The 23,955-nt window shown below is 39.5% G+C and overlaps 1 protein-coding gene across 33 annotated transcripts in view; it reads left to right on the forward strand.

The window, feature by feature from the left end:
- SYTL2 (synaptotagmin like 2) overlaps nucleotides 1-18,378 on the forward strand; it is a 121,651-nt gene extending 103,273 nt beyond the window's left edge. For 21 of the 33 annotated variants that reach the window (XM_060403904.1, XM_060403907.1, XM_060403893.1 and 18 more), the window contains 9 exons: nucleotides 665-759; nucleotides 3,645-3,764; nucleotides 5,083-5,252; nucleotides 6,367-6,469; nucleotides 9,176-9,346; nucleotides 12,348-12,426; nucleotides 14,926-15,025; nucleotides 16,281-16,486; nucleotides 17,312-18,378. In XM_060403904.1, the coding sequence (XP_060259887.1) occupies nucleotides 665-759; nucleotides 3,645-3,764; nucleotides 5,083-5,252; nucleotides 6,367-6,469; nucleotides 9,176-9,346; nucleotides 12,348-12,426; nucleotides 14,926-15,025; nucleotides 16,281-16,486; nucleotides 17,312-17,457 (1,190 nt within the window). In that variant the 3' untranslated portion in view covers nucleotides 17,458-18,378. The remainder of the gene's footprint in view (nucleotides 1-664; nucleotides 760-3,644; nucleotides 3,765-5,082; nucleotides 5,253-6,366; nucleotides 6,470-9,175; nucleotides 9,347-12,347; nucleotides 12,427-14,925; nucleotides 15,026-16,280; nucleotides 16,487-17,311) is intronic. The other 12 variants (XM_060403898.1, XM_060403912.1, XM_060403911.1 and 9 more) reach the window with 2 other exon arrangements.
- Nucleotides 18,379-23,955: the final 5,577 nt, after the last annotated feature.

Consider the following 23,955-nt stretch of genomic DNA (forward strand, 5'->3'; position numbering starts at 1 on the left):
AGTATCTTAAACTGAGTCATTCATACGTGACCTTTGGATATCGCTGTTGAAAGTTATCTGGATTGACAGATAGCTAAATAATTTCTATTTTCAGAAAATAATTAATTTTGAAACCGTAGTCTCTTATGATTCTGAGGGAGAAATACTCTTACAGTAATGCCAACAGTCACCAAGGAATCCAGCCTCCTTTTAGACATTAATAGCCAGGACACTTTTATAATTGAGTTGTGTACAAAGATCCTTGCTATTCAATGAAATAGTTTTTCAGCCTGCAGCATGTTAAAAAATATATCTCAAGGAGATGAACCAATAAAGTACAGATCTTGTGGTTCAAAGATCTACTGTGAAAAAATATAAATTAAAACCAATTCATGTTAGTAGTATATTTCAGTATAATTCAAATCCAGTTCTCCAGTTCAATAAAACCTAGTGGTTTTTAAGTTCTGTATTCTGTTTGGTTCAACTCCTTGCTAGTTCTCTCTATATAACTTACGAAAATTGCATGTTGCTTACCTTACAGTCCTGTGCATGTGAACTACTGTGCCTTTAACCATTTTACAAAAACGTCTCTGTTCATAGATGGAAAAAAGTGTGTTTTCAACTTATGCCTTATGTTTGTCTGACAATTGTGAGGATAATTTTGAATGGAAATGCTGCTGTTTAGTTTCCACAGTGTCTTCACAGCCTGATAATCAGTTTTCCCACCCTGACAAACTCAAAAGGATGAGCAAGTCTGTTCCAGCATTTCTCCAAGATGAGGCAAGTTTGTCTTTTGTACCTTCCCAGAAATGGAACCAAATAAGTGGATTTGCTATGCCAAGGTTGGTGTGTTTGCATTAAGCCATAGCAGAGACCTAAGAGGCAGCAGGGGTGACCTTTGCCTCTCCTATCAATAGATGTAGTGTTTTTGGTCCTGGAACCAGGCAAGGCATATCTCATTTGACTCATACAGTAACTCTTTGGTGGTGAAGCCAGATTGCATACAGGGAATGTGACTTTTGTTTCAAAATAAGAAATCCAGGCAGAAAAATGTTGGCATGTACTTCTCTGTAGTTTAGAGTACGGTTCATTTGTGAAAGCTTAGTCTAGATAGCATGACTAGCTTGAAAGCATATGTTAAAATTACAAAGTATCAATGACATGGAAAACTTTAAGGATGTCAACCAGGTGTAAGCACTTTATATACATTATCTCATTTAATCCTCCAAACACCCTGGGAGGTGGGCACCATCACTATCCCCAGTTATTACAGATGAGGAAACTGAGATTAGGAGAGATCAGGCAACCTCACTCAGCTAGAAAGGGGCTGAACCTAGGAGTGGAATCTACATCTGACCTTCATGCAATTAACTACTATACCTTCTGTTTCAAATAAGAACATGACTATTATCTGTTATTCATTTAATTCATAGTAAGTACCAGGCACTCTGATATCTTTAACTCTTACTAACAAAATGTGGTAGGTACAATTTTTTCCATTTTATACAAGAAGAAAGAGCCTCACAGAGCCTTTCCCCAAATTCAACAGCTACTAAAAAGTAGATCTAGGATTTTAACTCAGGTTCTTTGATTTAACTAAGATTCCATGTTGTGCAATCAGGTAATTAGGAGTCTGAGATTTGATGTTAGACACTCGCACCCCTAGTTATGCTGCTGATTTGCTATGTGGTTATGAACAATTTCCTTAACTTCCTTGAGCACTTTCCTAGTACCTAACTCATTAGACTGTAAGGAGTCAGTGAGATAATTCAGGGAAAACACACAGCACCGTGCTGACACGTAGTACCTCAGTGCTTACTGTTGCTGTTTGCAGTTTTGGTCTGATTTTTCATGATGAAATAAAAGCTTCATCCTTTCTCTTAGTAGATGGAATGTAAGGAAACTCTGAAAACATGCAAATTACATCCCTCCTCCCCAACCTCCTGGGAACCCTTCTGTCTACACCTGAGCCTTCCATGAACTGTATCAGAAAATATTCAACCCCTGCATGTGCTTAACAGCCCACATTATAGTTGCTTTGGAGAAGCACTCATTCTTTGAAACAAGCTCATGAGCTAGAAGCCAGCATAGGTACCTGATAGAGTTCCTGCAGTTTTATACCTCTGTAGATGTACTTTGGTCTTGGCTGGTCATATGAATAAAACAGCTAATAATTTGAGAGGCAAATGATACCAGTTGCTGATTTTTTCTCCTTCCTTCAGTTTTAACCTGCTGCCTCATTGCTCCACACAAAAGATAGTCCAAATAGTTTGAGTCTGTGGATCAGAGATGCCAATTTAAGCTGTATTGTTTTACTTTTCAAAGTACTTGGGGTTGGACTGAATGTTAAAGAAAGTGGGATAAAATCAGACTTTGCTTCTTCATCCACTGTCCCTTTGAGGCTTACCATCAGTCACATTTGTTGAGTGCCAACTTTGTGAAAATCAGTGTTACAAGTCATCAAGACAAGGTCCTGTCCTTCCAATAATCACTAATGATCTGATGTACCAGGTAGAATGTATTATGGCTGTGATAGAGGGAAATGGTCTCTAAGCATGTGGGGAGGGAGTGTGATAATAGAAACATTACAAAGGTGTGGATTTTTTCATCCTTGAGGAAAGATTCTTTTCTTATCCACATAAATCATAATTTTTAAACTCCTTTCTTAATCTGCATTAGGATTGGCATCTGTTATATTGACATGTAATTGCATGGCCCTGGAATATGTTGGCATGAACTAACCACTCCTTTGTAAAGGTGTTTCCCTAACCCCAGGAGCCGCTGAACTGCTCCATAAACTCTCTAACCCCAAAAGGAGCTCATTCTGAATCACAGACCCTTAAAGCTACCATCTAATATACTATAGACCTGAATATAATAAAATTTATTATCACCACTTTTTCTTTCTTGACCCAGGTAAATATTTCCAGGGACATATTTAAAATAAATACCTTACTGCCATTAAAAAAAAATTGTTAAAATGCAGTGTGGGTAGAATGTATAATTCAATATACCTCCCTGTAGCAACAAAAAAGATAAGCACAGTAACTCTATAGGAATACCTAAGAGGTGGTTTAAAATTACGTATCAGTTCAGCTCACATATATGTGTGTGTGTATACACATACATGCATATATGAAAATCTTGAAACACAGATCAGATTAGAATTGTTTTCCCTAGTTTAATAGTGTCTCAAGTAAAAGACTTGATTTTTAGGGAAGTTAAGTCTATGTTACTGAGAGGAATTAGGCATGACATTTTATGATTTAAGAGTAAATATTAGACCTTTTATTGTCTAGGTAAAGATAATTTCTCATATGTAGCAAAAAAGTTTGCCAAGCAATATAAATGTATAATATTAAGAGAAAGCCAAGAAAGCTCACAATATGCTATCTGCTGTAGCACCTGGGGGCTACCTTGCTGGTGAAAAAAAATCACTTTGCTATTTCAGTAGCTAAACACTGCTCTCCTGCTTAAGTGAGATCTTGGGTAGACCACCCACCCCATTTGAATCCCATTCCTTGGCAGTTATCACTGCTGTCCTTTGACCTTGGAAAACGTCATACATGAGTGGGATACCAAGCTATTATCTTTATCTAAACTAAGATCTTGATCTTGACTCTTTCTGAATTTGAATTTTGTGTGTATTATATGATGTTTTGTAGAGTGATGACAGAGAGACAGATACAGCATCAGAAGGCAGTTACCAGCTCAGCAGACACAAGAAGAGCCCAAGCTCTTTAACCAATCTTAGCAGCTCCTCTGGCATGACGTCCTTGTCTTCTGTATGTAAACAAAGGCTTTGTGTTAATATCCCTCTGCTTCTGCCAACCTTGCTCTGCCATGCTCCTGCTCCTGTAAAATGGCCTTTTGTTATATTTCTTAGATTCCAGGGGCGTGAGAGTTTTGTTTTTTATCTAACCCACAATTAGCTTCTGGCTAGCTACATCTTCCTTTCTTCTCTTTTTTAAATCACAAGACAGTTCATATCCAAGATAAACAAATACGGTTTGTTTTGGATGTTACGTACTTCAAAAATAAACCTAAATTACCGACAAGATGAACCACTAAACTTCTCTGTGTGGCGAATGGGGTACCTATTACAAAGTCTGCTTTTATCAGATATGATTTTATGTACTCTTTGCAGATATAGAATTGTACCTCTTTTAGCAAGTCATTTATTCTGACGACTAAAAGTACTGATTCACATTAAAAGGAAAGGTGATTCTTTGCCTCATGGAAGGATTCAGAATGGGATTTTCCAAAGGAAGCTCCCTAAGTATAGTTACTTAGATTTGATTTGGAGAATTTGACTTTATATAGAAGTGAGATAGTTTTGTGTGTGCATGTAGCATGTATATAGAAATATATATATTTGTAAATATATCCATATACATTTATCCAAATATCTATGATCTGTATATACATGCACAGATCTCATCAGATATGCTAAATGAATGATAAATCTGTGCTTAAATTCTTACTGGCCTTGCATTTTTCAAACTCTTTAAAAAAAATCTATTTAAATTGAATTTCTGCTGATAACAATCAAATGTATGGCCTTGGGAAGGCTTTAAACTTCCTTCATCAATCATCCATTTTCTACCCTTCCTGACCTCTAAAAGTGTATGGCTCAGTAAGCATTTTCTTAGAGTCAGTGGATGGGTAACATAGTAAAATTCCTTTTTAGTGCCTTGGAAATTTGATAGAGCAATGTGTCACTGTGATTTGTGTGCCCTGGGGTTTCTCACATCCTCTTTATTTAACATTTTAAATTCTAAGCATGCCTAAAAATGGGACTCTGAGTGCCCCCTACTATAAAATCACCCTGGTTTGAAATGAGTCAGCATCTAAATAACTTTGCATTTCATACTTTTCATCTATGTCTCTTTCAGGCAGTGTTTGTTAAACACCAGTCATCATGTCATGTATATCATGTCAGGTTGTCTGTGTTGGTATGCTTTTTTAATGCCACATTAAATTAGCTGCTTTTATATGCAAAGTAGAGAAATAATGGCAAGCAAAGATTACACCCACGTAATCCTTGCACTGGATTCGAGAGTGAGTCAGAGACAGACACCATGTGTTTCCTGGCGTTTTCAGGTCAGCGGCAGTGTGATGAGTGTTTATAGTGGAGACTTTGGCAATCTGGAAGTGAAAGGAAGCATCCAGTTTGCCATCGACTACGTGGACTCACTGAAGGAGTTGCATGTCTTTGTGGCCCAGTGTAAAGACTTAGCAGCAGCGGATGTTAAGAAACAGCGTTCGGACCCGTAAGTACATTCTGGAGTCGCTATTTCCTCTTAGTTACTCTTGTAAAAATTGGGAAAGAAAGAAAGAAATTGAAGGGAAGGTATGTGTGTGACTGTGTTGAAAAGGAATGTTCAGGGAAAAAAACGGGATTTGGGGGGGTGAAAAAAGAGTTGGGGAAAAATGCTGTTTATAGATTCATTCGCCAAACTTACTAAATTATAAGAATGTCAGGGAAACACAAAGCATTTCAAGTTGGAAGGAACCTTTGAGGTCAACTTGCCCTGATTCCTTCTTTTTTACCGATAAGGAAACAAAGGATAGGGAAGACAAGCTCTGTCTATTTATAGCAGCAGGATGAGTGAGACTTGAGCCCCCTCTCTGCACACACTTTTAGACTTTCTCTAAAAGGAGGGACGTGTTAGGCATACTTTATAGTGCTCAGTGATGCAGAGATAGTTAAGATTCTAGAATAAGGTAGTTTCCACATTTAAATTATATTCTGTGGAACTTTAGGGGGGATTATCAATTCATTTTTGAAATCACAGGTTTAATGGCATTTCAGTTCAGTTATAAAAGTTGAATGACAGTCCCCACTTACCCCTTTGCAGAAGTCTGATTCTTAATAATTTTTCTAGCATAAGCCCAACCCTTTGTTTTTGTTATAAAAGCAGCGGGGCCCAATAGCTTTTCTTTTTCCTTTTTTTTTTTTTTTTTTCTGTTTTACACTGAATATGGCCTGATTGCTATGTACCAAGATTTTTCTTTCAAAAGACAGTCTTTTTTAATTCTGCAAACATCAAAGCCTTTTCTTAATAGGACACTAGCCAATGAAATTAAGCATCACATTAGAGGTCAGTTGTCTTCTCCTGCCCTACATTAGTTAAGGTCAAAGGAAAAAAGGAATTCAGGGACTATCCCTTAAAAATCTTCAGAACAATTTAAAATGATCCATTCCACTGAAATCCCTTAAAAGTTTAAGCATAAAGGTGTTGATGAGAGCATTTATTATATACTACTTTCGCTAGTGTCATGAAATAATTATTCCTATCAATTTCGAATGCATTTTTAAAAGTACAGGTAGACATGTCACTTTTATTTTCTCTGACCTTCTTGTCTGTTCAATTCTCTTTTTAGATACGTAAAGACTTACCTATTACCAGACAAAGGCAAAATGGGCAAGAAGAAAACACTAGTAGTGAAGAAAACTTTGAATCCTGTGTATAATGAGATACTGCGGGTACCTACGACCTCTCTATCTAGGAAAATCCCCAATGGTGACCTGTGCATTTAAAAGGCCATGTGATCTTGGGTAGTATCTCTGCAGAGGAAGTCAGTCCCCAAGAGAGAAGGAAATGAATAACCACTTTCTGAGAATCTGCTTTGTATGAGATGATACACCATGACTGTTGGATGCCTTGTCTCATGCACTCCCTCCGTACTCTGCCAGGGGTTATTATTATCTGTATCTCACAGATGAGGCAAAGGAAGCTTAGGGAAATAAAGGAAACTGGATACACAGATGATAAAGTTGAGCACTGCAGCCAAAACAATCTTATAAAAGCCCAATTCTGATCGTGTTATTTCTCTGCTTAAAATCTTGGAGGACTCCCATTAGCCTTTAGGTCAAGCCCGCCATCTTAACATGCATACCCCTCCCTTGAGAACCTGAGCTCTGGCCTCATCCTTCTACTTTCATCGTCTTTTTTCAGGTTACTCTGATTCCTTTCTGTTCTTTGGAGGAATTACAGTCTCTCACTCTGCTGGGACTTTCTCTTCCTTCAAACTGGGATGTTCTTCCCCACATGCTGTCCCTAACTACTTCCCACAGCCTGAAATGCCTCTTCCTGTGAGAGGTTGTCCTTAACTCCTAAGTTTCCCTGCTGTCTGCTGCCTCAGTCTCTTTATTTCACAATAGGTGGTGCTGACATTCAGCACTTTAACTGCTGGTTTAATTGTAAATTCCACAAGAGCAGGGATCAACTCTAGGTTGCTTATAAACTGCATACCTTGTGCAAATGACTTAACCCATCTGCACGTTAGATCTGCAAATGGGAAATAAGAATAGTACCTGTCTGGGACTTCCCTGCTCTTCCCTGGTGGCTAAGAGGTTAAAGTGTCTGCCTCTAATGCAGGAGACCAGGGTTCGATCCCTGGGTGGGGAAGGTCCCCTGGAGAAGGAAATGGCAACCCACTCCAGTATTCTTGCCTGGAGAATCCCATGGACGGAGGAGCCTGCTGGTTCCCCAGCAGTTCAGTGGTTAAGAATCTGAGCCTCCATTGCAGGGACCACAGGTTCAGTCCTTCGTAGGAACTAAGATCCTTCCTGCTGCATGATGTGGCCAAAAAGTTTTTAAAATTAATTTATAATAAAGAATAGTGCCTACCTACTTCAGTAGTTGTGAACGTTAAAAGAGTTAATATGTGTAAAGTGATAAATATGCATTAGTGTGTGTTAGTCACTTAGTCATGTCTGACTCTTTGTGACCCCATGGACTGTAGCCCTCCAGGCTCCTCTGTCCATGGTTTTCTTCAGGCAAGGATACTGGAGTGGGTTACCATCTCCTTCTCCAGGGGATCTTCCCAACCCAGGGATCGAACCCAGGTCTCCTGCACTGTAGGCAGATTCTTTACCAGCTGAGGTATAGGGAAGTCCATAGTATAGTATGAATTCAGTTCAGTTCAGTTCAGTCACTCAGTCGTATCCGACTCTTTGTGACCCCATGAATCACAGCACGCTAGGCCTCCCTGTCCATCACCATCAGTATGCAGAGTATGCATTAAACACTTAGTAAATGCTGACTCTTAGTATAGTGTCTGGGATAGGTACTTTGAAAATGTTTGTTGGAAGGAACGATGGCTGGATAGAGGAGTGGAGAATATGCCTCGCTCAGATGCCCATGTTCTGTCTTCCTGCAAACTGTCTCATGCTGCCTTAGTCATGGGCAACAGATTATTTAAAACAACAAATGTGAGAAGTATTATTCATTCTCTTTCTGAAAATTCTGTCCAAGTATTTGGTTATCCTCTGAAAAAAAGAGCTGCATTAAATTAATCCTCAGTTATCCATGGGTGAATGAATTGTCTATAGATTTTCTGTAGCAAGTTTTTAATTACAGTTTGACTGTGATATACCTCAGCACCCTTGCTATTTCTAGGTCATCTACTTGAACCACAAACTCAGGAAAAGCCAGCTCATTTAAATGGTAAACTCGGAGAAAAGCAAGTCTACTACAACCAGAATGGACATTCAAGTAGTATATCATAAAGCCAAGTAGAGATTATTTTTAGATTAGAAAGACTATCATCCCTTCCATAATTATATATAATCAAGAATTGACTACATTTCAGATTAACACTGTTAGGATGCCCCCCAAAAAGCAAAAAACAGGTCGATCTTTTCTTGAAAAATATTTTGCCCTTGCCGAATATCAGTGATTGGAGAGATTGTATATATATGGAGCAGGTGAAATATGGGAACACTTCTGTACTTTCTTTTCAATTTTGTGCAAATCCTGAACTGCTCTAACAATTAGTCTATTAAAAAAAATACCTTGTCCTCAGGGAGAAAACAGGCCATTGGGTTAAGCTTCATTTGTATTTTTAGACTGAATTGGATTCCTGTTATATCTAGTTAGAAGTAAAAACATCCAGTAAAAACTGAATAATTGGCTTTTGTTTTTAGAGAGCTATTACCAACTATGATACTTGAGCCATGATTTGCTTTTCCAGAGAGGGAAAGAAAAATCAGCTTTTGTGAAAGATGGATGTTAGCTCTTTGAAACAAGACACTTAGAATAAGATGACTTTGCAGTATTTTTGAGACTTGAAACCTAACAGATGAGAAAATCTGATCTACACAGAGGACTTTATCTTCACCTCTATGTCATAACTTTGGCCTAAAATAATGTTATTTACCCCTTTAATTTCCTTCTTTGAACTGCAGTATAAAATCGACAAGCAAACCTTAAAGACACAGAAGCTGAACGTGTCTGTTTGGCATCGAGATACATTTAAGCGCAATAGTTTTCTAGGGGAAGTGGAACTTGATTTGGAAACTTGGGACTGGGACAACAAACAGAATAAACAATTGAAGTGGTACCCTCTAAAGCGGAAGGTAAGTTTGGAACTTTTTGTTTGGTTTGGTGGTTTAGGGCCTGGGATTCAGGAGAGAGCTGCTGTAAGATTCCATTTTCGTTCAGAATGCTTATCCATTGTTTGGGATCGTCATGTTTTTTCACTCTGTCCAATAAATCTCTTAGGCTCCTTTCCATGTTGTGTAGTCTTTCTTCCCCTACCTATTCTTTGGGCTGGCTAGTTTCTGCTAACCTATCTTTTAGTTCAAAAATTTTCTTATCTGCTGTGTCTAATCTAGTATCTAATATCTAGATGGATATCTATGGGTCCTCAGTTATTATACTTTCAGATTTATATTTTCACTTGACTCTTTTTTATAGATTCTATTTCTCTGCTACAATTCTTTATCTTCACATTAATCAAAGTTACTCAAAGTATGTATCTGAAAACTCCTATATCTTAAACATTTGTGAGTCTCATCTAATTTCTATTGTTTGGTCATTTGGCCCTTTGTTCTGGTATGCCTGTTCATTTTTTTTATTGCATGCTGGACACTGCATAAAATGAAAAATTCTAGGGATAATTTGAGAGGGTTTACTTTTGCATTTGACCCACAGAGAAAGGATGCACTGCCTCAATCTAGCCTGGTAATGAACTGACGAGAAGCTGGGGTTCAGCTTTCACGTGGTCTGATCTCATTTTTCTTTGCCCGTGTTTCTAGGCTGTGGTCTTTCATGGGCTCCAGCTGAAAACCTAGGTAGTAGTTTGCAGATTTTAGCATGTATCCAACCTGGCCCCAAATATGCATTTCTAACAAATTCTCAGGCATTGCTGATACTGCCGGCCTGGGGACCATACTTTGAAAACTATTGGTCTAGAGTGTTTTCTGAGACCATCTCTCCTTAGCTAGCCAACTTTTGCCTCCCCAGCCCTGTGAGAGGCTGTGCTCAGCTTCTTAGCCTCTTTCTGCTAAGTAGTGCTAGTCAGCACTCCTCACAATGCAGCTAATGCCTTGAAGTGGAAAGAAAGAATTTCAGGCTACAACAGCTTATCCATTTGAACCCTATCTATCTTAATAATTCTTCAGCACCTTCAAATAGATTTGTTTAATCAAGTTTGTTGTTGTTGTTGTTCTCAATGTGAGGGTTAGTATGATACATACAATTTATACAAACTGTTAAGTATCTATACAGTAGAGCCATTCTACTTAAGGAATGGTTCCAAAATACCACATTAAGGTCACCTGAAGCTCTTATTTGTAGGTCTACCCAAGATTTGCTAGTTAAGAATTTCTCAGAAGTTGTCAAAAGCGTCTCGTTTTTAGCTTCCTTCTGTTGTTTCTGACATATAGCCCCGTTTTGGCAATAAGGCTCTAAAAGATCAGAATTTGAAAGGAAAACCACCTGTTCTATAATAAATACACATTTAAAAAATTTTATTTATTTATTTTAATTGGAGGCTAATTACTTTACAATATTGCGGTGGTTTTTGCCATCAGTTCAGTTCAGTTCAGTTGCTCAGTCGTGTCTGACTCTTTGCAACCCCATGAATCGCAGCACGCCAGGCCTCCCTGTCCATCACCAACCCCCGGAGTTCACTCAGACTCACGTCCATTGAGTCGGTGATGCCATCCAGCCATCTCATCCTCTGTCGTCCCCTTCTCCTCCTGCCCCCAATCCCTCCCAGCATCAGAGTCTTTTCCAATGAGTCAACTCTGCGTGAGGTGGCCAAAGTACTGGAGCTTCAGCTTTAGCATCATTCCTTCCAAAGAAATCCCAGGGCTGATCTCCTTCAGAATGGACTGGTTGGGTCTCCTTGCAGTCCAAGGGACTCTCAAGAGTCTTCTCCAACACCACAGTTCAAAAGCATCAATTCTTCAGCACTCAGCCTTCTTCACAGTCCAACTCTCACATCCATACATGACCAATGGAAAACCATAGCCTTGACTAGACAGACGGACCTTAGTCGGCAAAGTAATGTCTCTGCTTTTGAAAATGCTTGGTTGGTCATAACTTTTCTTCCAAGGAGTAAGCGTCTTTTAATTTCATGACTGCAATCACCATCTGCAGTGATTTTGGAGCCCCCCAAAATAAAGTCTGACACTGTTTCCACTGTTTCCCCATCTATTTCCCATGAAGTGATGGGACCGGATGCCTTGATCTTCATTTTCTGAATGTTGAGCTTTAAGCCAACTTTTTCACTCTCCACTTTCATTTTCATCCAGAGGCTTTTTAGTTCCTCTTTACTTTCTGCCATAAGGGTGATGTCATTTGCATATCTGAGGTGATTGATATTTCTCCTGGCAATCTTGATTCCAGCTTGTGTTTCTTCCAGTCCAGCATTTCTCATGATGTACTCTGCATATAAGTTAAATAAGCAGGGTGACAATATACAGCCTTGACCTACTCCTTTTCCTATTTGGAACCAGTCTGTTGTTCCATGTCCAGTTCTGACTGTTGCTTCCTGACCTGCATCTAGATTTCTCACATTGACCTGAATCAGCTGTGGGCATACGTAACATACATTGTACATTTTATATTGTAAAATGATTGTTCAGCTTTTGTTATTCTTACAGGCATCTCCTCATCTGGTCTAAAATAATTAGGTTAATGCAGCTATGAAAATGTATTATTAGTCCCCCACCCATACCCTGGCTCTTTCTACTTCTTTAAATAAAGAAAATACAGATAAGTTGTTTTATGCAGTGGCTGGATCACTAGCAAAAATGTACGTATTTTTATAAAAATCTAAGCATTTCAGAACACCTTTCCCATCTGCAAGAAACCCATTCTGATTTCTCTGAACTGAAGGACTTAAAATGTGTTCTGGGTACCCTGCAGAGTTTTCCAGGATACACAGTGTAGCCTTCCCAGATATCAAAGCAACAGTCCATCTGTGATGGGGAGGGAAATTTCAATCCAGGGCACTCATGAATGATACCTAAGCTCAGAAATGAGGCAGATATGGCTCTGTAGCAGAGCACCAACACACGGGGTGAATGGTTTTTGTTTCACACCTGCTGACTTGCCTTCATTTTCCAGACAGCACCAGTTCCCCTTGAAGCAGAAAACAGAGGTGAGATGAAGTTGGCTCTCCAGTATGTCCCAGAGCCAATGCCTGGTATGTACTGGTTTTCTGTCCAGATTTATGGCCTTACCTTAGCCTTCCCCTCTCCAAGGATTTCTTTGATTTCTATGTTGGTTTTTTTTTAATTTTCAAAGGTGAAGAACTAAATTAACTTACTTAGTAAGGATCCAAATGAGTCAATCCATACTTGTAAACTAGAAAATTTTCTTTATTTTTAATTGTGGTCAAAACACATAATATAAAAAAAACAAAACCACATAACATAAAATTTTTCTTAACCATATTTAAGTGTGCGATTGGTTGTGGTTGTTGCATGCTCGCTCAGTTGTGTTCGATTCTTTGCGACCCCATGGACTCTGCCAGACTCCTCTGTCTGTGTGATTCTCCAGGCAAGAACACTGGGTGGGTTGTCATCTCCTCCAGGGGATCTTCCTGACCCAGGGACTGAACCCTCATCTCCTGCACTGACAGGTAGATTCTTTACTACTGTACCTCCTGGGAAGCCCATTAGCAGTGTTAAGTATCTTTGCAATAATGTGAAGCATGTCTCTGGACTTTTTCATCTTGTACGTCTGAAACTCTATACCCATTAAACCACAACTCTTCTCTTGCCCTTCCTTCCAAGATCCCCTTCCTGGTAACCACCATTATATTTTTTCTGTTTCTTTGAGAAAAATACTCATTTTTCTCTCAGCCCAGTTTACAGCCCTTGTTTTAACTTTGGCCTCACTCTCCCCAAAGTTCGTATCTACACAGTGTAAATGGCTTTTCCTGTGTAGTGCTGTGATGCAAATGGAACTGGAGTAGTTTTTACCCCCCACAGGTGGAAATTAAAAGGATTCATATTAAGCCCCTAAGAGATTAGAGCTCATTTGTCCTCTACTCTCAAGGTCTCATTAAAGTAGAAAGTTTTTTCTTCAAAATTACTACATTGCATCCTTGATGTTAGAGCCTCAGGTCTCCAGCACAGTTAAGGAGCAAGAGATTGCTGGGAAATGAGTGCTAACCCCTCTCTCATTTCTCATACAGTTCCCTAAGTTATTCTCCTTAAGAATTCATATGAGGGACATCCATGGTAGTCCAGTGGCTAAGCTTCTGTGCTCCCAATGCCGGGGGCCAGGGTTCGATCCCTGCTTAGGGAACTAGACCCCACGTGACCAACTAAAAGTTTGCATGGCACAACTAGAGAGCGTGAATGCTGCACCTAAGACCCAGCACAGCCAAACAGATAAATAAATAGAAATAAATGTTTCTTGAAGGTAGTGGGATGACAGAAATGATGGTGGGGGCAGTGACTAAATAAAGAAAGGCATTCCAATTCAGCTTAAAAAAAAGAGAGAGAGGACAAGCAAAACATATCTTTAGGCCACATGGCACCCAAACTGCCATCTTGTTACATCTGGATCCTTTTAAAAGACAGATTCTTCCCTATATAATCTGTATCCTATCATGTATGGTCAACATACATAGAGATTCTGCTAGTCTCATTTCCCATTTTCCCCGTGATTACTTTTTGCTGGGGGAAGGGCAGGAGACCCACATGTGATGGACTCCAGCTTGTCTGAGTTTTTGCTCCTGTAATAGTTTTTTCTCCCTGGAATGGCTTCCTCTTCCCCTAAACCTATTCAAGTCTTTAGATGAAATCCCATCTCCTCCGCAAAGCTTTTCCTGAATGCATTTACCCTCACTGATCACATCATCTTCTAGATCATCACAGTAATAACTTGGCATTTCATTCTATATTACATTTCACTGCTTTTATTGAGTTTCTGTCTCTAGCTTACCTGTAAACATTTCCCAAGCACATAGATTTCTTGGATTCCTTGTATATCCAACAACATTCCTAGCACGGGGCATAACACTGATTGGTTGACAGATTGGGTTCACCCATCCAGAAAAACATGGGGTCGCAAAGAGTCGGATACAACTGAGAGATTAACACTTTCACTTTTTTCCCTCCATCCATGTGCACCCAACCTGTATAGAAACTTCAGACTAAGGCCAACTTCTCAGCAATTCCCCTTCTATAATATTGGCTGTTACATGTGTCTATACAATACTCCTATAAAATGCATAACTACTTTTAACAAGAGTGACTATACCTAAACCAGTACCTGTTTTGGTTACTTCATACTCAAATTTGTTTAAATGCCTCCTATGAGCACTGATTGATAATGGTATTAATATTTGAAAAGTACATGCATCTCACTGAGTAGTTTTGAACATAACTATAGATGGATGATTCACACACCTAATATCTATAATTGATTTTGTTGAACCAAGCAAGACCCAGAAACAATGATGTAATATACTGTACTTGCAATAAATTATTTTTATAGAGCTCCCTGAGCTCAATACAGCCAGACTACGAAAGATGTAATTAAGAATAGATATAATCATTTAGGATCATATCATCAAGCACTCAGTCACGTCGCTATGCCAGACCATTTTTAGATTGGCATCTTGGGAGGCAGTACTGCCAAGAGAGGAAAGGCAGTGGAATTTCATTTTCTCTCTCTTTTTCTGTTATAGGTAAAAAACTTCCTACAACTGGAGAAGTGCACATCTGGGTGAAGGAATGCCTCGATCTACCACTGCTAAGGGGCAGCCATCTAAATTCTTTTGTTAAATGGTACCAGCATCGATAATTCTGCCTCCCTCAGTTCCACAATAGGCTGGCCTTTGCCAATTGATTTTAATTTTCTGTAACTATGATGCTGAAGTTCATCATTCATAGTATAAATGAAATAATTTGAGACAGTGGTGACACAAGCTAGAAGGATCTCTGACATGAACCCCCTGCAAGGCTCCATTTAGTTTAAGAGGGAATATATACAATAGGAGGTACATCTGCTGGCGAGGATAATATTCAGTACCAAAGAGTTTATGAAATGGCTAATGGTGATACCACACCCCTTGTATCATTTGTCGAACATCTGTATTGTGGCCCATTTGCAAAAAAGCCTTTTGCGTCAGCCTGTGAATATCTGGAAGTTATTTGATAAACAGGTCCACACTAATAATTAGCTTATAAGAGCTTGAAACAATTTGGGTTTTTAAGTTGCAAACCTTTTTCTCAGTTATACTGTAAATGCCTGGCATCTAGAAAATAGTAACTAAACAGATGTTAGTGTGCTGTCCTGACTCTAACTAATTTTATCTATATAGATTTTATCAGAAGACGAGTTATAGCTACTTAAATTTATGTGACATTATTTAGGGTTTTCCCTATACATATTCTTCATAGATGTCAACTGGTAAGCTTTTCAGCTGAGGTCAATCTCCCATTCCAGGACTAGGTCCAACCCTTCTTGCCTTTACAAAAGGCATGGTAGGGTAAATTAATTTCAATTATTACCATAAATTATATGTAAATAATCACAAATATGTAATATAATTTATTCCCAAAGTCAAATCTAGGGAATTGGAGAGGTTTCTTTTCTTTTTCAATTCTGTACAAGACTAGTTTCTTAGGCTCTCACAGATAATCAGGAGTAGATTTAGAGGAATCCTCAAACAGTTGCTACATAGTAAATGCTAAATACAGGTACTGAACTAAGTTGTTTGCTTAATCTGTAATTCTAATATTGACCTTATGAGGTAGGCATCACCATTCCCATTTCATAGATGAGTAAGCAAGTGTCTGAGAAGTTAAGTCAATTTCCCACAGTACACAGCCAATAAGTAGCAGAGTCAGGACTTCCTCAAAGCAAGTCTGGTCCACTCTAGTGCATGATCTTGCCAGCAGAATGCCCACCATTACCATCTCTCTGTGTTCTTTTTTTCTTCCGTTGCTTCTTGCCAGTCCTCAGTAGCTGAAGCACACTAAAAGCATGAGAGTTTGCTGTCTTACTCACATGCTTTCACGGGAATGTTTCCTTTTGCAGTACCATCCTTCCAGACACAAGTAGGAAAAGTCGCCAGAAGACGAGAGCTGTGGGGAAAACCACCAACCCTGTCTTCAACCACACCATGGTCTATGATGGGTTCAGGCCTGAGGATCTGACTGAAGCCTGTGTAGAGCTCACTGTCTGGGACCATTACAAATTAACCAACCAGTTTCTGGGAGGTCTTCGGATTGGCTTTGGAACAGGTAGCGTGTTACATTTTTAATTTTCCGTGAGTCTAATGCCTCTGGAGACACTAGAGGTTGGTTGGTTTGCTTCATCCTAATGAAGACATGTACTCTATTTCTGTTAAGTGTGGTGAAATGAATCAGTAAAGGAATGTCAAGCTGCGTGCCAGGGACTCTAGATATGAAGACTATCAGGATGCTGTGTTTGTCCACACAGAGCTTAAGTTATTGTGGTGGACACCAGAAAAGCCTTCATCACTACCCTTTCCTGAAAAACCGTTTATGGCCCTTCATGGCTAAACGTGTGCTTTGCATAATAATAGCAGCTAACATTTATGGAGCACTGGTCACTGTACCGAGTGCTTTGATCCTCACAGAAGTTCTATGAGTTATTTCTAATGTTATGCCCAGAGACACTGATGTTTCAAGAAATTAAGAAACAGAGCTAATAAGTGACAGAACCAAGATTCAAAATTGAGTGTGTTAGACACTAAAGCTGTAAACAACACTTTCTTAGAGATCACCTACTGTTGCTTTCAACCTAATGCTGGAATCTTCCTTGCTGTTCCATTATACACCTGATAGATTTTCATCTGCATTTTATATGGTCAAGAAGAGAAGTTATTACTCTGAGAATAATGAGAATAATCCCTATTGTGGAGAGTTCCATTATCAGACATCTCGTATGATTAAACAGATCTTGTCTTCTGTTGAGTCCCAGCCCTACTGGTGATGTTAAAACTCTTCCTAGCTGTCTCCATTGGTGATTATAATTGGGGAATGGCTCAGTTTTTCCCAATGAACTATTCCTTTCTAAATGCAAAGCTTCCCTTTTTTGTCCAGGTAAAAGCTATGGTACTGAAGTGGATTGGATGGACTCTACTTCAGAGGAAGTGGCTCTCTGGGAAAAGATGGTGAAGTCTCCCAACACTTGGATTGAAGCAATCCTGCCTCTCCGAATGCTGTTGATTGCCAAGATTTCCAAGTGAAGCCAAAGTCCATGGGCTCCTCCACTGAAAACCACCAGACAGGTGGAATCCGATCTTGTAGGCAGAGATCCTCACTTTCTATCTGTTGCCTGGAACAAATGCCACATAGCATGTTAAAGTCAACCTGCACATGCTTCTTTGGTTACAAGGACTAAAAAAACTTAAATAATAGCAAAATGTGTAACTTAGTTTGTGACTGCAACGTTAAAAGAAGATGTTTGAGAAAGCTAAGAAAATCAAAGCATTGCTGCTGCTTCAAAGAAAAAGCTGCCAAAAAATATTAAATGTTGTTAATAAGCAAAAGTTTCCAGTTTGCTATCATGTGTTTCAAATCACAAAAGGGTTAGGAAGGCCTCCCACTTGATCACTGAAAACCCTTGCAGGAATTGAAAAAATGTTGGTTGTTGAAGAGTGACTCAAAGATATTCCTATGAGCAGGAGGGAAAAGAAATTAGAATATCGTGAAGATAAAGAATTTGTTCATAAGAAAACTATTCACTCTGTAGTCTCTATTGAAATATGGAATTCCATGTTAGGACAATGAGACTGAATTCACTGCATGTATTTTTGCTTTGAGAAGTGGCCCCTTTTCCCAATGTTTAAAGTCTTATGTGCTTTGGTGCCACCCACTGGCCATAGGTGAAATTAAGTTTTTGGCTTAATTTTCTCCTAAGTTCCAAGCCTGTATTTTATAATAGGGTACCCATAAATAAAACAAAGAACAAAAACTTTGCATATATAAGATTCTGTTTTTCTTACAACTCTACTATCTGAAGCAGCATGAGAGTGGTCACAAAGATGATTTGCGATAAAGTTTTAATTAGAATGTAAATTGTTAAATTATACTGTCCTTCCTATGTATGTATAATTTTCATAAAGTATTTTGTAAAAACCCTTAGAATAAATTATTATATGATTTAATGATATTGTCAAGGTAATCTGACTTCTTAATTTAAATGAAATACTTTATGTTAGGAATCTTAAAGGCCAGGACTTCCCTGTGGTCTAGTGCTTAAGAGTCTGCCTGCCAATGCAGGGGCCACAGGTTCGATCCCTGGTCTGGGAAGATGCCACTTGCCACGGGACAACTAAGCGTGTGTGCCGCAACTACTGAGCCCGTGCACCTTAGAGCCATGCTCTGCAACAAGAGAAGCCACTGAAATGAGAAGCCTGAACCCTACGATAGAGAGCAGCCCATACTCATCACAACTAGAGAAAGCCTGCAAGGGGCAGTGAAGGCCCAGCACAGCCAAACATAAATAAAGAAAAATTTTAAAAACTTCTTTTAAAGAAGGAATTCTAGAATCTAAATTCACAAGCCAGGCTAAAGAACTTTTGGGCTAATATTTCTCCAAAGTCTTTGCTGCAGCTCTGGGCATGATTTTCTCTAAACTGGAAGCTTCAGCTATGTTACTAAGAGTAGAACTTTTGTTTTTTAGAAGTAGCTAAAAGCTTTGAAGGTAAGTTGTCGTTTATTCTTAAAGTTTTCCATAAAGACATTGGGGTCATTTAATACATGAATCATCATTCCCTGTTAGAGCTCCACTAGCTCGTCATTTCCAAAACAAGCTGATGATGGCTCAGCAGGTAAAGAATCTGCTTGCAGTGCAGGAGACACAGGAGATATGGGTTCAATCCCTGGGTCTGGAAGATTCCCCTGGAGGGGTAAATGGCGACCCACTCCAATATTCTTGCCTGAAAGATCACAGAGGAGCCTGCAGCCCATGAGGTCAAAAAGAGTCGGACATGACTGAACAATTAAGCACACAGGCAGAGGAAGCCTAGATGGTGACAAGACAGTGAGATCTTAAAACAAGTATCTAACAAATGTCATTGAAAACAGCTCCAGTGCTTGCCTCTTCCCCCAAACAAATGCTAGAACCTTTGACCCACTGGCCAGTAAAAGCAACTAACCTAGAACAACACCCTTGCCCCATTGTCTCTCGAGGTCTTTTAGGAGGTTGTTTATCTAGCTGTATTTCCTCTTCCTGTTCTGACTGTAGACGAGGGCAAGACCAGGTGACTAGACACACACCTCCAAGGTTGGCATGCAACCATAGCAGAAGTACAGACCCTGTTTCAGCCCCTGTCACTTCATACTACAAGCTACTTTCTCAGCCTTTTTTTTTTTTCCAGTTACCTTCTCAACCATCTGCTAGCATCTAGCCATCTCAGAAGCATTAATGAGATTGCTTCTAGAACCTCCCCATCCAGGGCTAGGACTGCCTGCCTCCTCCAGCCCCAGATTTGCAAAACACCAAAGTAGACAACAGAACCGTCCTTGCATCTACCCAAAGAACTTCCAACTGCCTCATGACGTCCAGGAAGATGTAGTGTCACTTTTTTTTTTTTTTTCCAAAAAAAGAAATATAAATGTTGAATCTCACTGGCTGTAAGGCAAAGTCTAAATGGGATTTTCATGCACTATAAAGTGTGGGCCACCTAAATTCTTTAGTGAACTCAGGTTGGCAGACTTTTGATTCAGTGGGATTTTTTGGCAAAGTCCCTTCTGAAAATTTTCATTTTCTTAAATTAGAGGTGTTTCCTTGGACTGCATGTTTTAGGGCTCTTTTCCTCTTTTTCAGAAACCCCATCAGAAATAAACCTAAATACACTAGGTTGTGTATGACCATTTGTTAGTATGTATGACTTTAGGGACTCATGGGCGAAACATGAGTTCCCAGGAATTCCAATACTGTCTCTTTCTTCCTTGGTGGTGGTGGATCAGTCCCTAACTAATGTCTGACTCTTGCAACCCTATGACTGTAGCCCACCAGGCTCCTCTGTCCGTGGGATTTCCCAGGCAAGAGTATTAGAGTGTGTTGCAATTTTCCTTCTCCAGGGGCTCTTTCCAACCCAGGGATCAAACCCGCATCTCCTGCATTGCAGGTGGTTGCTTTTACCTCTGAGCCACCAGGGAATCCTGACTTCCTTGGGAGTAGGAAATAGCACCACAGAGAGCTCCAACGTCACAAGCTCTCAGCTAAAGCACTCCTCTTTCCTAGGTTCAGCTTGAGAGAACTTTGGGAGAAACTGGCTGAGCTTGGGTCCTATCCTCACCTACTGCACCACTCAGAGTGGCCAGGAACAGATAGGGTAAGCTCTTATGATTGGTCCTACCTAAGTTATGTCTCCACCCTGTGGCCAGGGAGAAGTGATCCATTTTCAGAAGAATGGGGTGTTATATAGAGAGGCACTGGAAAAATCAAGGGCTAGGTAGCCATTGCAGTTTGTATCCCCCTCTGGTGAAAATACTTCCAAATTCCATTATTTTAAAAATGAAGTAATATTTCGAAAAGTCACTGCTGGCTTCTCCCAGAGAAGCCAACATTTCTACACCCTCCGTGACTGCTGCAGCTTCTAAAGAGGTGGTAAGGATCCTAGGAACGGCATAACCTGGTCACATGGCCTTGGCATCCACCAAAGCATGATTACTGTTAGCCTAGGGTCACTTCTAGGGAAGCTACATGGACTTCTTTGCAGATCTCTCATCCATACTCACCATCTAGGTTTAAAAGTCCCTCAGCATTTGCCTTCTCCTGTGCTCTCTTCCCATTCTGATTTTGGGATTGGTCTCCTATCTCCGCCCACTCCTAGACTCATTCACTAATTTCCCTAGTTTGTTTTACAAAACGAATGTTCCCACCTATGTGATCCAGTCACACACATTCCTTCCACTTCTTTGGCTGATTTGTTAAGACTGCCTCTCCTTCAGCCTTAAAAGAGAAGACTCTCACTCTCCACACTCAGCACTTCAGTCAGGATGTGGGATCAGACTTCAGATCACTGCACCCCTGTTTTTATTCTTTGCGAAGAGTAGTATGTCTAACTTATCCATGATTCTGTTAGCAGTTATAACACCTAATAGCCATTTTTCTATTATTTGTCTCTACCATTTACTGTAGTCATCTTAAGAGCCAGGACTGCAAACCAGTTTCTCAGCATATGAATTGAATGTATGAATGAATGAACAATTAAACAATTGAATGAATGATGAACTAAAGACCATGGGCTTTGGTATCAAAAAGATCTGGATGTGAATTCTGTCTCTATTACTCTCTGAGTGACTTGGGACAACTTGCTTAACCTCTCTGTGTCTTAATTTCTTTGTTCTCTGCCAACTATGAAATGTGGATCAAAACGCCTGTCTTTCCAGAATATTGTTAGAATTACATGAAGAAAGATGTACAAATGCCTAGTATTACATAGGGTATATAGGGCTTCCCCAGTGGCTCAGATGAAAAAGAATCTGCCTGCAATGCAGGAGACCTGGGTTCAATCCTTGGGTTGGGAAGATCCCCTAGAGAAGGAAATGCAACCCACTCCAGTATTCTTGCCTGGAGAATCCCATGGACAGAGGAGCCTGGTGGTCTACAGTCCATGGGGTCACAAAGAGTTGGACAACTAACACTTTCACTTTCATGTAGGGTGTATAGAAGAACTCTGTAAATGTTAATAGGTTAATAGTAGCTTAGACGAAAGAGACATTTAAAAACTTAGAGGCAGGTGGGGTGGGGGGGGGGACTTGTTGGATACCACTAGGGAGAACGTTGGCCAAGGTTTGTGACTTGGACCTCCCTTGGAAGGGAATATACTGAACACCTTCAGGATCAAAGGTAGGTGGGAAAAAAGGTACAGTAAAGAAAACAATCATGGCAGAGAGGAATCAAAAGTCGTTATTACTGAACTGCAAGTCCTCTGAGAAGAGTGCTGTGTTCAATTTATTAATGTTCCTTAGCATTACTTCCTTCAGTCTTACAAGTTTTTTTCAGTGTGTGAAGCTTGAAATTTAAGGAAAAGTGAAGAAGCGGTGTGAGACAGAAATTTAAAATATGTTTTATGTTTTTAAAAGTCTTGGAACCCACTTTCATAAACCCTAAATATCCTACAATCTGAGTTGTTGCTAAAATTTTAGTTCAGGAGATTTCTCCAGTCCTCAGCCTTGATTTCTTGCTTTCTCTACATAAACATGAGAGTTGGGATTGGGGACAAGAGAGCTTGATCTCTGAGACCAGAAGTAAAATCTCAGACTCTTCTGTCAGATCTATTCTGCTCTACATGAACTCTGAAGCATTATAAAATCCATCCATCCATAAGTAACACCCCAGACTTTTTCCTTATCATCATGACTTGACAGTTTAAGTCTGACCACTAGAAATAGTGATCACAGGAATAGCTAGCTCTTTGCTCTCTGCTTAAGTTTTCACATCATTCAGATCATTCTAAATTCTAATTTTTTTAAATCTTGCTTTTTTCAATTATCTTTCAAACACAAGCATTTCCATGCCATCAAATTACCTATAAACATGCTAATGTTTAATGTCTACGTAATATTATATATGAAGATATCATAATTTTCTTAACATTTTCTCTTTTTTGGACAGTTAGGTCTCCAACTTTCAGTTGTTATGAACCCTACTTTGAATAAAACTTTTTCTTTCAGACTATTTCTTTCGAAACAAGTCCCCAGAAGGACAATCATTAATTCAAAAAGCATAAAGATGTCTTAAGTTCGCAATACATGCCATCAATTGACTTTGATCACAGTAGAAGAGTAACTATTTCACTATACCCTTATCAGTCATGGATTGTCTTAAAAATAAGAGGAAACTTATTGACTAACTTGATAGATGAAGTATTGTCTATTTATAACTGACATTTATTGGGTCACTGATGGGGTTTGATTATTAGCCATTTCATCCCCCTCATCTGTGAATTGTTCATTTCTCTTTTAAGATGTTAACACTTTATTGATTTGTACAGGCTCTTTGTAAAAAAGTAAATCTGTTGTCTGTCATATTTATGGTGAATGTTTTTCTCCATTTGATTTTTGACTTCAACATCCATCCAACACACACATCTGAGTCTCCCCAAGGCATTGATCTAATCATTAAGGATGAAACAGACACAGGCCCTACCCTTAAGGATCTCAGAGTTTAATAGTAGGAGGCAGGGGCATAAATGATGAGTGCAATAAGGCTTTTAAATGCTCTGTTAGAAGTCCAAATAGGCGAGAGTGACTGCTCTAAAAGTGGTGAGTGGTCATGTATGTACATGCAGTAGGTGCCAGGAAAGGTTTCATGAAGGAGGTGCTTCCTAACTGAGTGCAAAATGCAGAGTTAATGACTAAAGCAACAAGGTAGGAAAAAAGCATTTCAGGCAGAGGGGACACCAACAGGGCCAACTAAGGAAACTTCAATAGCTAGGTTAGGTTAGGGAATAAAGCAGCAGGCAGGTCCAGAGGAAGAAAAGACTAGAGAGACATCAGAGTCTCACAGGTTTTTAAATTATATATAACTTTTTTATCTTTTGGATGTTCAACTTAGTCCAATTAAGCTTTACCTTATTCGTCTCTTACATAATATGTTAGAGAAGGAAATGGCAACCCACTCCAGTACTCTTGCCTAGAAAATCCCATGGATGGAGGAGCCCCATAGGCTGCAGTCCATGGGATCACAAAGAGTCGGACACGACTGAGCGATGACACGACATAATAGG

The sequence above is a fragment of the Ovis aries genome, chromosome 21, assembly GCF_016772045.2.
Source record: "Ovis aries strain OAR_USU_Benz2616 breed Rambouillet chromosome 21, ARS-UI_Ramb_v3.0, whole genome shotgun sequence".
NCBI lineage: Eukaryota > Metazoa > Chordata > Mammalia > Artiodactyla > Bovidae > Ovis > Ovis aries.